The sequence below is a fragment of the Ips typographus genome, linkage group LG6, assembly GCF_016097725.1.
Source record: "Ips typographus isolate SLU linkage group LG6, UJ_Ityp_2.0, whole genome shotgun sequence".
In the NCBI taxonomy this organism is placed as follows: domain Eukaryota; kingdom Metazoa; phylum Arthropoda; class Insecta; order Coleoptera; family Curculionidae; genus Ips; species Ips typographus.
This window is the reverse complement of record NC_138427.1, coordinates 6349587-6364163: the sequence shown is the minus strand read 5'-3', so window position 1 is coordinate 6364163 and position 14577 is coordinate 6349587. Positions and strand designations below refer to the sequence as shown.

At 33.4% G+C, this 14577-nt stretch overlaps 1 protein-coding gene across 5 annotated transcripts in view; it reads right to left on the bottom strand.

The window, feature by feature from the left end:
• Positions 1 to 14577, bottom strand: part of lilli (AF4/FMR2 family member lilliputian) — a 63953-nt gene that overhangs the window by 47640 nt on the left and 1736 nt on the right. The window contains exon 2 of one of the 5 annotated variants that reach the window (XM_081981853.1): positions 12601 to 12948. In XM_081981853.1, the coding sequence (XP_081837979.1) occupies positions 12601 to 12650 (50 nt within the window). In that variant the 5' untranslated portion in view covers positions 12651 to 12948. Of the gene's footprint in view, positions 1 to 2061; positions 2641 to 9478; positions 9972 to 12600; positions 12949 to 14577 lie in introns of those variants that run through there. The other 4 variants (XM_081981854.1, XM_081981857.1, XM_081981856.1 and 1 more) reach the window with 4 other exon arrangements.

Sequence of the window (14577 nt, the reverse complement as noted above, 5' to 3'; positions counted from 1 at the left end):
AATCTTGTGTTTGTTTATACAAAAAAAACCGCTAACGCCGCCATTAAAATCCACTTTCCAGACCTTGCCTGTAGAAGCGTTGGTAATTGGCAACATAAGTCAAGTACTTAACACTCATGACATGCATAAGTGAATACAGTTTGAGCATCTGATTGGTTAAGACAAGTACTTAAATATTTCAAATACTTGAACAAGTTTCAAGTTTATTACCAGCCATTTTTAATTAAAAACAATACAAATCTGCGATAAATGAGACCGCTTCAGTATACTATCAATCAGTAGTTTATGTAAATTAGTTCTAATCGAGCTTCTAGTAGTGTCCAAATTTAAAACTTATTCAAACCCGTTTAAAGAAGTTGTCAAAATTAAGGATTATCCGACGGATTATCTATGTTTTCGCTAAACAGAGTACAACAAAATCCTACTTATTTACGAGCTTATTTAAGATGCTAAGAACAGTTTTTGATTCAATTTGAGGACAAATCTGATTCAAATGACCGATGAATTTAAATTGCAAATTTACTTGAAAATTATTAAATATAGCACATACAAGATTGGTCAAATAGAGAAAGTTTTGGTGAATTTCATGATAAACTCATAACTCTTGTCATAACTGCTAAATTGGTGTACCTGGTTTCGAAAAAAAACTAGAAAAAATTTGCAAGAATGAATTTTGGAGATTGTTCTAGAAACTCAGCCAAACGCAGTTTTAGGTAATCAAGACGTCAATAAGGCAGTTTTTTACTGTCAGGAAAAATGTATAACCCTTTGTTGTCCAAAAGTCAAATGACTTCTGACTAAAGCAATTTGAGATATTTAGCATATTAGAGATACACTAATCAACAATGTTGAAACAGCCCGTAAATATACATCTGTAATATTAGAGCTGAGAAGCATTTAAAATTATCACATTTGCAGCTGTTTACTCGTAGTTATAAAACACTATAGGTATACACATTTGATTAAAATAAAAGACACCAAGAGTTAAATACAATAAAATTTCTTTTGTGTAAGAGACTGGATGTGGAAAAATAAAAACTAAATCTACGCCGCGAAAACTAAACAGTATATAAGGAAAGTAGTCGTAAACGATTTGACAGATACACAAACATTTCCATAAATAAGAAGAATCTCGAGAGAAACTTTGAACTAACAATATGAATGACATAAACCTAGAAAAATATTGCATGTGGTGCTGAATTGAGAAGAAAAATGGAAACAGATATACTAGAATTCAGAGTAGAATGCAAATTGGAAAATATTGATATATGAAACTAATTTAATTATTAGATTAGTTTTTAACTTAGAATATCAGTTTTTGGATGTCATCGTTTAATTTCGATATTATCAAGGATTTCATATAGGTAATATGATTAATTCGATTATACAGAACAGATTTCGATTTTTAATACATACACTAAATAATAAATAAAAAAATTTGTTCGTTTTACCCAGCTTTTAATTTCTAGATCAAAAATCAGTTTTTTGAATAATGCAGTAACAGATATTATAAGGGTGATGGTTTTTATCAACGGTTGTTAGTTATGTTTGTTATGGTTGTTAATATGTTAGTTATGTTAGTTACTAATAGAGTAGTAACTTCTTGTGTGTAATTTGTATACTAGCCAACTATCCAATTAAATTAAAGTAAACCATAACTTATCTGCAAAAAGATACCCAAAAATGCTTCTACCAAAGAAGAATTTACTAGGGTTAAATAGCCCCCAATAAAAAAATATCTAGGTCAAAAATCAGCTTTTTAAATAATTCAGTGATATTTTAAGGGTGATGGCCTGTTCTTTAATTAACTAGTTCCGTGTCCTAAATGCCTTAATAAGAATCCTGATTAACCTTAGTTAAAACTGGTTCAAAATAAACGCGCAGTAACTGTGTGTAATTTGTTTACTAGCCAACTCTCCAGTTAAATTAAAGTAAACAATATCCGATCCTCAAAAAGAGACCAGAAAATGTCTTTAACAGAGCAGAATTTATCAGGTTTGACCGGGAATAAAACACAAAAGTGGCAGGGGTTTGAATAGAATTTCTTTTGTTGGGCATTACCTGTTGCAGATGAGAACTATAGGTGACAATAGAAGTCCAGTTACCGCCAGGTGTCCATTTTAGCTGAGACAACGATAAATCGCTACTATCCTTATGGTATATGGGCAATACAGGTCCGGTTAAGAGGGATTTTCCGCTCTAATCGAGCAACCGATAATCACTTTGAATCACAACCGCGACCTTCATTATCGCAAAATCCACTACTATTCGTTTAAGCACATTTAAGCGACACTAGAACAGCGCTAATTTTTTTTTTTGCCGACCTTGATCAGTAATCCGCACACTCTTTTGCACTCAAAAATAGCGCACACACACACAAAAAAACAAATTTCGTCACACTTTTGTCGCGATAGCCGTCTATTAAGTAACGGCGCAGTGATTTGAATTTGCCGCCCGGCCGATGTCGCGCCGCTATTAACGTTGTAAACGCACCCTTAACTACTTCGCACGTTATTCCTTTAATTTTCGGCTTTTTTACGATGCCATTATGTGGCTTTTATAGCCATTTTGCGACAAGCTATGGCATGCACCATGACTATCCGCACTAAGAATCGTGCCGACAGTCGACGTCGACCTCGACTATCCAAAATAAGATCTCGGTGCGGCAGGGTTGCCATATCGAACCGGAAAATTTTCCCAGTTAATAGGTTCTATTTAAAATTTATACAGCGATTTTTAATGTAATTTTTTTTTGTTTATCTGCGATTAGATGATAAAAGCGGACTTCTCTATTAATGCAAAATTATTAGATTACGCGCATTCACTCACTACACGACGCCAAGACCAAACTTGTTTAGATGCTACATTACACGAAATTCCAAGGAATCAACTAGTTAGATTGATTACATATTGTTGCATAACTTTCTCGAAACATCAGTAACACATGCTTTCTTTTTCAAATAATATTTTAAAAAATCGACAAAAGCAACATTATCAAACTACGAAAAAATAGAGAGTATAACTGAACTAAAAACTCTTATTTTCCCGGTTAAATATTCGCGGTGATTGCTTTGGCCCCTCCATAAAATTTTAAATAAAACAAGAAGATTCAGTTGTAGATCAATTTATCTTATTAAAGGATTTTATAGTTTAAAATTCTACTAAAGAACCGCCTGATCATTAAATCGATTATTTCTTTATCAACACTAGGAACGTATAAAAGTGCAAAATCACTTGTTCAAATTGCTAACCGTTAACTTCCTTATAGTGAACGCAAAACATGACTATGATTTAAAAAAAAATAGTAGAATCAAAACTGGGAATATTGCGGAAACTGTCGAATCGCTAAAGCATAATGCCCTGGAACATCAATTGAAACTCTCAATAATCAGGATTATTTTCCACAATATGTACACTAATTGAGGATAAGTCCCACAACAACTCTCAGGATAAATCCCGCTAAATTGGTCTAGTAAAATATCTCGACTAACAGTCATTGTAGTTAGAACTAATCTTTTAGTAATTATTTGCACTATTCGATTGAAAAATATACCTGCAGTAGCCTAGCAGTCCCCCAAAATTCAATTTTAATCAATGCGGTATTCCGATTTTCCTGAGCTTTTGCTAATTTTTCGAAAGCTCTCGTGGCGGTTTCCCACTATTTAAGACCCAAGGAACCTGGGACAACACTTTTTATCGATGGGATCACATACGATCCAAATTTTGTTAAGTTAATAATGGTAAAGAAGTTTTCTTCTACAACGTTTCAGTTCTTCAGCTTTCAGATATAGTAAGAGACATCGGTATTTTACTTGTATTATTTTACATAATATGCTACATTCCTTTACAAGCAACTTTATTCACTACTTTTCAACAAAATTAAGTTGATTTGACAAAGACGACTCTCACAACTTACCCTAGTATCCAAATATAGGATAAAACTTGGGTAATTCAGTTTAAAAATACGACTTCCGTTATAAGAAGTTATAGACATCCTCAATGTGATTTCAGTTGAATGGCCCTTAAGGTCAGACTACAGGGTGAATTGTGTTAAGGGTAATAAAGAAGGAAGCGTGCTGAATTGAAAGGTTTTTCAGGTACTAAACCAATGTTGCCAAGCTATTCCTTTTGGAAGGAAAATTTTACTTGCATAATGTTATAAATAATGACATGTGAATTTTAACTATTAAGACAACATTTTGAGTTATTCAATTTAAACAATAATTCTAGAAGTTTGACTAGAAACTTCCAATTAGACGTTAAAAAGTTGTTGGAATTGTTTTTCAGTTTGATTACACAGAACTTCAACTTTGATCTATTTTGTATGGGTTTATTATAAATCGGTGACACACTGAAACTAAAAAACAATGTGAATATGGCAATTTGGCACCTGCAACGACACTAGAATGTGATTCAGTGAATGATAGTTGATACTTTGAAAATTAGAACTTTGAAGACATATGTCCATAGGTACATTTTTTTTTCGCTCAGTTCCGGGCAACTGGAATTCTCTAAGTCACCTGGGACTTTTTCGTATATGGTGTACCAAAAAAGTGTGGTTTTACTAACTTTTTTTTTCCAACCAATAAAACTTGATATTTACTGTTTCTGAGTTGGAAACCAGTCAGGGATTGCCTCTGCGAACAGACCTTTGATGTCACATCAAGTTGTACAATCCTTAGAAAATTTAATTGACCACATTGTTAGGTTTTGAGAGAGCAATAAAATTGACAAATTTTCTTTTAGATAATTACCAGGCATATTTACACAGTATAAAACGTTGTTAAGTCGGACTCTATAATTATTGTTTTTACCATAAATGGCAACGTAGCATCTCTCAATCGGCGATATTGCCGCACCTCCATCGCTTAATTCCCCAGAATGGAGTGAATTCAATGAAGTAATCGCGCGTAATTGTTTTTTTGCGGAATCGCTGAACAAAATTGTTCCTTTATCTTTACTTGATTAGCCCCATTTGCGTAAATAAACATATTTGGCACTTATTTTTAGTAACAATTGCCATTATTATATTATGCTCTTTTTACTGTTGTGATGTTGACCTTGCTGGTTTAACACTAGTGCAAACGACTCCTGTTCGATTGGCACTGAAATAGTACAAAAATTAGATATTTCAATAAAATTAATACAATAATTGATAATTAACGTTGGAAAAGTTAAAGGTCAATAATGTTGCGACCGCCTAATCGCCTTCAAAACTGTCGTAATCGTTTAGCGGGGAACAAAGACAACAAACAACAAAGAACCCCCTATTAATTATCGGGCTTTAATCTGTTAAAATGACATTCATCTCCCAAATCGAATACGCTCGTAGACTTTCTGACGTAAAACCGATGCGAATTTCCTACTACACATTAGTTGTTAGGCAGCATCGTGTGACGTAGTGAACCGGCGATACGTCACAGTTTTCATAGCCACGCCATGTTGCCAAACCTAGTTACTACAGGAATATGCTTGGACTGGGAAAATAGCGGGGAAAATCCCTTTGGAAAATCCCTTTGGAAAATCCTATACTCTGTATACTTAATTATCCTTAAACTACTTTTAGAATATGACGTTGGGTTTTAAGCAAAGTTTTGGTAAAACCATTTTTGTTACCTAATACAATATACAAAAAAGTGCATTAAAGTTAACGTAATGCTTACACCTTACACGAGTTGTCCCTAAATGTTTTTGATAAAACATATTTGTCCTTCTTCTATCTACAGGGCGTTATTGATCTATCCTTGTTTCTGAGCTACAGGGTGATTTTGAAAATACTGGGTGTCCCATAAGTAATGGTAAATAATTTATCGGTGTATTTATAGGGTCAAACCAATACGATTTAGCACAACTTACCTCAGACGAAATATCAACAGAAACAGAAATGCAGGGGGTCAAAGTAATTTTTTAAAAATGCATTTTTTCAAATAACACGCCTCTTGGAGTTTCTTGCTAAAATTAGGTATTCTAAAACCGGTGATTTTAGGGTTGCTAACTAAGTATACCTTTTTCAGGGAAACAGATATTCGGGTTCCAGTTGTCACTTGCCTACATAAAAAAATATTTTTTTTTTACATAGAAAAATTACCAATGGTATTCCATAGAAAATTTAACAGTCAGAATCAAGAATAAATAACTACATGTGAATTTCGGAAACAGTAAAAGAGAGAGAAGAAATTTGACGCATTATCTCCAAGCATTCAGATAGATATAACCTCTAAATAAATAACACTAAAATTGCCGAATTACAAAAAGTTCCAATCATTACAAATCAAAGATAAATCTGTCAAAAAATACCTTCTGGACTAATTTCAAACCTTCACAATCTTAAAGGTCCCTGTACCATTTCGATTATTGCTGTTCAATCGTTTGTAACGTATAATTACTCTTTCATCGAACCGAAATTGTTTGTTTTCGTTATTAAATACCTACACATTACTCATGTACTACCTACTATTATAACATCCGTACAAATCACGATCCTATTTCGGCATGACTCAAGCAATCGGTTACATTATTAACCAGTATTATACGCAAAGCTGCCCCTTTTCGTATTTCGTAATGATTGCAACGAATAGTATTCTCCAGTTCCTTTTGCACACAGAGAGAACAAGAGCACTTTGGTATTCAAATCCATGTCCTTTGAACATTCAACTTCTCCATGACTACATTTTCGATGACTTTTCTATTTTTGTTAGACTATTTTTAGTTAACGAGGTTAACCGTTTAACGAAAAATTAAACCCCCTCCGAAATATGGCTTTTAAAAATTTAGCAACCAGACGGTTAGAAGAGACCAAAATAGTCCCCTTTTAAGGGTCGTCGCCTTAAGCTTGCTACCCTATTTTACTTTTCCACTTTGGTGCGGGGGATTTCTCACGGCCCACGGACTAACATTTCAGAAATTAAAAACCCTTACCTCCCTGTCTTGTTCAACGTAAGCAAGCTTGCTTGAATTCAGCTACTCTTTTCTCATATTGCTTTGAGTGGGCTTGCAAGCGCCTTATCTTGTTTGGTCAAGTAAATCTCAAGGAAAAAAGACGTTCCCGCAAAAGCGGAATCTGTTGGAAAGACGATAAAGGAGAAATCTTTTCCTACGGACCGCAACTTACCACTTAATCATACTTTGTGGTTTTTTTGTTCTTTTGCAGGCACTTCTCACCTTTTCCATAATCCTAAAGATATCTTCTTGTAAACTGTTTGTATAAAAAATATTCACTTTTAGATTCTGCACTGATCTGTATTGATGCAATAAAACAAATCTGGGTAATTCTTAAGTATATATTTCTAGCAAATCTTTACGAGACAATCTGTTTACATGAAAATGTATATTTTATAATTATCTTTATTCATGTCAAGGTTAAACTGAAAGTATACCTTTTGAAAGAATGTCATACACAGGTCACGCCCTCCAACATATAGACACAACACTATTTTAGCACTAGGAATATTTTTGACACTTTATACTTTGCCTAAACAAACAATATTTTATTAGGGCAGCTATATGTGTATTTTGCACATGTTATCACCATCTGCTCTGTCTTACTTTGATTGATTTAATCCACAGACACTAAACAAAATTGATTTTTGTAAATTGTTTACCAATAAATAAGAAACAACGCAACAGTTGTTATTTAAACAATAAACTACTACTACCAGAGTAGTCAAGACCATTCTGGACCCCACAAAATTACGGAACACAGTAGGGATATTACAACACTAAAACATACATAAATTAGATGTATCACTGAAGCACATTGTCAGTGCTTTCCTGTAGAAGCTTTACAGGAAAGATGGACAGCTTTACTAAGCATTCCTAGACATTTTGTGGAAAAACTGGATGATTTCTAGGAACAAAATGATGATGTAGCAGCTCTCTGAGTCTACACTAGCTGGTTCATCAATAATGGAGCTAACAAACACCTTAACCAAAAAGTCTTCTCAAAACCTTATCAGAACAAATCAGGAGGATTTATGAACCAGATTTGGCAAAGAAACCTAAAAAGTCTCTTAGGATGGAAGCAACAGCAGACATAAATACAAAAGAGCACATTAGAGAAGCTCTGGTTCATAAGAAGCATATTGTGACAATTCATCATAATTTATAAAAGATATATTGTATTATTATAATAGACCATATTTTATTATTTTTTTTTTCATATACATTCATAGTTTGTTCTGTTAAGTATCTAGTCAGTTTTTCTCCACACGTTTATGTAAATTTTTTAGTTACAAATAGTTAAGCCAGCAAATAAGAGAAAGACATTTCAAATTTAAATTGTTGTTCATAGTTATCACAGTTTTTTTAGATACCTAAGTAGTCGTCAACACTAAGATAACACCGCACAGGATAAGATAGTATTTAAGTGATTGTTTCCTTTTGTAATAAGTCGGTAATAAGGCTCTACATAATTTCACCTTTGAGATAATCCAAGAAATTAATTTGTGTAAAAGCTGGGTTAGAAGACTTTAACTTCACCAAAAAATCAAGTGAAGCTTTGGCTGTACCACTTTTTTTCAAAACCTTTATTATGGGATATTTTTAAGACTAATGCTAAGTCTACATGTCCAATATTTGTGTAAATTCAACACCTTCAACACAGTGGGTAGTTTGTGATTAGTCAGCTGCTTTATCTTGATTAATCACAAACTACAAATACAACTTCACAGATAAATGCTATAAAACTGGAACTTAGCTTTGTTTGTTTATTTCACTTTGACAATATGAACATTCAAGACTCAAAAATCTTTCCAATGTCATTTTCTTAATTTGTACAAGATAGAATCTGTATTTAACCACTTTTAAATGAAGAATTAACAATTAATAAATACTGAATAGGTATGAGCAATAAAGATTGACCCCCCCCCCCCCCTGTTAAGTAAATAACAATTTTCAATTTAATTACCAGACATTCTTTCTATCTAACCTCCCAATTAAATTAGGCACTAATTTAGAAAATTTATAAACTAATTAAAATAGAAAGTACACATACATACCAGTTAACAGGGCAAAAAAAAAGTTTTCTTTAGCATTTAGTTTTGAGTTACCAGAATCTCAGCAAGAACCCTGATAAAAAGTGAGGTTAAGGAAAACAACTTGTTGACAACCAAATGTCAGAAAAACGGAAACCATTTTGAAGCATTTGACAACTGTTCAATCAGAGTAAGCAGGAGTGATTCTATTGTTTTTCTTTTGCTAAAAGATTGATTTATATTTATAAGTTATTGCTGAGTCAAATTGTTGATGGCAAGGTTATGTGAAACGTAATTGAAGCCACGAAAGAGAGAGTTTAAACTGTTAAAAGCGAACGGTCGTTTTATCAAAAGTGTTAATTTGACAGGAACTAAACTGTTTACGAATACGGAAATGGAAATTAGGTTGTTGCCGAAGCGGAATATTTGACGACGATCTGACAACAGCTAGCCTACTTAGATCCTACAAAACAAATATACCACTACTAGCCCTAGGCAACACGTACTTACGGTTTGTTACCGATTATCCACACAAATAAAATCACTCTTTAGTCGTTCATCGTTATCTTACCAAGGTGATTTCTTCATTTAATTCTTCAGCTTTCCGCGAAATCATACTCCATCGGAATGCACTCGGACACACGACAGGCTTTTGTCTATAAATAACGACCAACCATAATTAACGGGGGGGTTGGACGTTTCCCGTAGGGATACGTAACTACTGGAGCACTAGTAAAGTGGTGGAAACGACCGTAAACAGATTCCCGATGACATATTTTTATCGAAATGTAATCGGACGAAAGCAACACGGCGCACACGGCTGCTCACATTGCATACATTAAAGATTTCACTAGGCAACCGTCTTCCCCTTTCGCGAAGTGGACCGAACCAGGGCAACGATTCGCGAACTGAAACACGATGGCTATACGATAATTTTACTATTTTTAAATCGCAGCTCACCTTTACGCATTGCTAATCGTCAATTAAACCCAAATATCGTATCTAAACGAACAGTTTAAACAACCTAACAATTTTAATAAGGCTGTTACCAAACTCTTGCTAAACGCTCATGTTCGAATGGTTCAACAATCGGCCTCCCGCTGTGGTATGAGACACTGTTCAGAGAGGGCGACACTTATCGAGTTCGTATAGTGCTTAGTTGCCAATTGATCTATTCTATTCCAGTGAGTAGGTTTGTTACCCTTTGATTGTGATGACTTTTAATTTATTTTGAAGTGCACTTTGTCTGTTATATTGTAATTTAATCATTGATGTTTTACAAAATTAATATCTGTTTTATTAACGGTTTACAAGAGTTGTTTTTGTTTTTAATTAAAATATTGGGCAGTTTGGGAGAAGACAAATACAGGGTGTACTTAAAACTAAGTGACGAAACTTTCATAACGTATAGTACTTACGTCAAAAAATAATGGCAGTTTGCAATATAGTCTGCATTCGTTTTTACGCTCCATGGAGCGAATATGTCACAATGACAGTTGGTCAAATTATAGTTCAACCAAATTACGTCATTGTGACGTTCCTTTCTGCTCGCTCCGGTGGTCATAAACTTAAAAATCGCCAAAAGTATTCTAGCAATTATTTAAAATTGCCAAAAACCTCTACAAGTGTTCTAAAGTTTCCAGAAATTTTTGAAAGTTATCAAAAGCATTCTAGCAATTTTTAATATTGTCAAACATTTCTACAATTGTTCTAAACATTCCAGAAATTTTTGAAAATTACCAAAACATTCAAGCAAATTTATTCAAATTGCCAAAAGGTTTTCCAAAAAATTTCTAAAATTTTCAAAAGCATCTGCAAGTGTTCTAAACCTGTTCTTAACAGATGAAGAATAATAACATAACACTTTCCGATACTATCAAAATCCTTAATGTGTGTCGATTGATAAAGCCGTATAATGTGTTATTCCTGTTTTAAGCTACTATACAGTGTGTCCATTTTTAGTAACCGCATTTTTTCAGCACGACTTCTGCTTCCAAAAATAAATCTAATTTGCTAAACTATATCTAAAAAATACTCTTTTTAAGGAAATACCAGGAAGTTGTAGCATAAACTATACTTTTAAACTACAGATTTTAAGATGTGATTTTTTCTTTGGTTATGAGGTTTTTAATAAAAAGTAAAAACGAATATAATGTGACAAAAAAGAAAAAATTCTTGAAATCATCAACACCCAGTATTTTCTAAACTAAACATTTTTAAAATAAAAGAATGTCATCGTTTTAAAAAAAATTGATTTGACACCCTGTGTTATGTCTTTTTCTATGAAGTTGGTGTTATTTTTGACCCCGTAATTAAATCGTACTGAAGAAGATGAAAACGTCAAATTTACATTTGAAACTTTCTAGATCCGTGTCAAAAGTATTTCACATCTATTAAATAAAACTAATTTTTTGTCTCACTAATTTGCGACAACCTGTATACATACTTTACATTCGTTCTCGATTCAGTTAAAACTGATAAACAATTAAACGGCACGCAAATTGATTATTAATAACTCGATTTCTTTTCTCGCCATCTTCAAACGCTAATTAAAACGCCATCTTTGAGCATAATAAACGAAAAAAAAAACTGTCCGAACACTCGATACCGGTAGAAACGCATCCAAGCGGTTCTTCCACAGTTGTCAAATTACCCAATTAAATACGACGATCACTGCACTGACTTCACCCGGTAAGATCGAGATCAGCTATCCTTCTCTGTCTAACTCATGCTAAGATATAGGAAATGTACAAAATGTTCAAAAATTATTTTTTAGCCCAGCCTCAATAATTCAAGTTTTTTAAACTAGCTGTATAATAATATCAGTAAGTAAACAACCATACAGAGGCTTGGGTTATTAAATTTAATATTGTAATGTTATGGCGAAGGCGCCAGGATCTACATGTTGAACTGTGGTAGTGCACGATATTGTTGTGTATTTCTGGGCGGAAACAAGGCCAAAGTAAACGTTTAAAGTTAAAAAGATATTTCATTGAAATTGTTACTTTGTCATACAAAACGATGGGGTATTTACGTGTGACGTACCACTGGAAACAAAACAGAAATAATTTTATTGGTGGCAACGAAACATAATGCGGGCAAGGTCGATACATATTGTTAGGCTGTATACCGATTAATAAAGGTCAAATTTGTAGTTAAGTATGCAAAAAAATGTCGTGTTCAGACAACTTTAAAGTTTTCTTTATCAATACATTTTGTATATAAAATTGACTTGGGGTTGTAAAGTAATTAAAAACCGAGAAATGTATCTTCTTGGTGAATGGTAAGTTGTGCAGTCTTAAAAATCTCATTGAGATTCTCGAAAAAATAAGAAGCGACAAACCTGAAGAACGGTAAAAGTAGCCAAAAGAAACAGACGTGCATATTTTACAGGGATAGATGAATAATTCTATGGTACCGAGCAATGTTGTTGTGCTTCGGCTAACAACTTTCACATTTTGTCGTAATTAAAACTAAAACCGCACAGCCGCAACAACAGCGCGCTGTTGTTTTCTTTAATTCTATATCGCACTAAACCATTTTTATCTGTTTATTTATGTGTATATCAAATTAATACAACCCACGGATAACCGGGTTATCTTCTATCTCTAAAATGGGGTTACATTACCTGGATTTGTTCGCCTTCAATAGGGGATTCTTGTAAAAATTCCCGTTCATGATGGCCTCGGCCCTTCCAATACTGTCCTGGCTAATATCCAACGGACGTCCTTACTGGCTGTGATGTCCCTGAGGCGACACATAAGTGGCGGAAATTCACTACTAGCACCAAATCAGAAAACACTACACAAACAGTTTTTTTTTCGCTAATCACTGGTGGAATAGTAACAATAAAGCGTTAATTGCAGTTTTTTCTAGTCGGTATATAACATGCAATAAGTCAAACAGACGATCAGAACGGCTGTCGCTATTGTTCATTCTAAGTATCGTAAATAAAGGATCGAGAGAGGTGAACCTCCTGCAACAATAAGACGGTTATTTAAATTAATTTTGCTTAGTTGTTTACTTGAGGGAGGTTTTTTAAGTTTTTTTTAAACCAGCTGAATTTTAAAAATTGTATAGTAAGTAGCCTCCAGTCATTTTCAACATTTAAATTTATGGTACGCTCGCATATTTCAGGATTCAAAGGTGAAAATTATGAAGATATTTCTTCTTTTTTATTTTTAGAGTAAATTTATACCGCTTTACAAAGTTTACTTAAACATTGTTTAAAACACGTGATTGACTATTACTGTATTACTTCCTTTTACGAGATTTACCAATAAGGGTAGATTGCCCCCCCCCCCCCCTTCACGAAGTTAATTTGCATGAATCTGTAATGGTACACTGTAGAACATACCTAAACCTCTCTACAACCCTAATCAGTCAATCGTGTACAACGTCAGATTCATATTTTATAATAAGAAAATAAATTTACTATATTACAAATGAAAAAATTGAGAGTTGATTGTTCGAAATATCTTCATAATTTTCACATCAACCCTAAAATATGCGAAACTACCGTTAATTTAAATGATGATGAATTATTAATCTAACTTCAGCCTAGTCTCCAGAAAAGGAACGCACACTATTCAGGGTGACAATGAAAACACCCAACTTCGTAGAATAACGTTGTCCAACATCACTGCATAAACTAATTAATTAGTAGTTTAATGTTATTCAATCTGTTTGACCGTATAGGTTGATTTACTTTTTTTATTTGATCTTACAATTATATAAAATTGTAATAAAACCATTCTCTTTATAAAGCCCTTGTATAATAGTCTTCGTAAAACTAACTACTACTTTGTTCGAAAACTTTTGTTAGAAGCTTTAAATAAATAAATAATCAGCATATGTCGCAGTTTTCTTGAGTTTTCCAAGCCGATTAAAGGCAATGTGTAATTTCAAAAAAGTCGATATTTTACACCAAAATGTGAACCTTGCAAATAACAGTTGATAGTTTCACTAAGCTTCTGTCAGTTTAGTGACAGAAAGAAACAATTTAAAAATTGATTGACACTGTCGATTGGCTAAAGAAACGAAAAAACAGAAATTAACTAAAAAATTGAACACAAATAAGCTTTTGGGTTGTGCGATATTTTTAGTCTTGACCTCAGGAAGGTCGGAAAAACTTTCACTTCGTCTATTCTCTTCCTGTCTAATTTTTAACAATATGCCGTTCTTTTATTCACTATTGAATCAAATTGTACGAAGAACATCTATAAAATCCCATCTAGAGCAGGGAAAGTAAATGTGAAAATACCATTGGGTAGAAAAATATGCCAGTGAAAAACCTAGTATGTTATTTTTGTATGCCTGGTCTGTAATAAGTGAATAAAACAAAAGTAACAAACACATTTATGTATCAAGGGCATTAAGTGGTGGATGTTTATGACTTGAGTGCGATGATCTTAGGAAAGCCAAGGGTTTCTGGACATTTTAAACTTAAAAAAATTAATGAAAATGCAGATAAGCCCTGAATCCTTCAGACCAACTTGATAAAGAATTTAGAGAGAATTTTGAGATTTTTTTCTTACTGTTTGGTATATTCGGTGGATGCCGAGGACAAGAAGTTAAGGAGTGGAGTTTAAGGTTGATCAAAAGT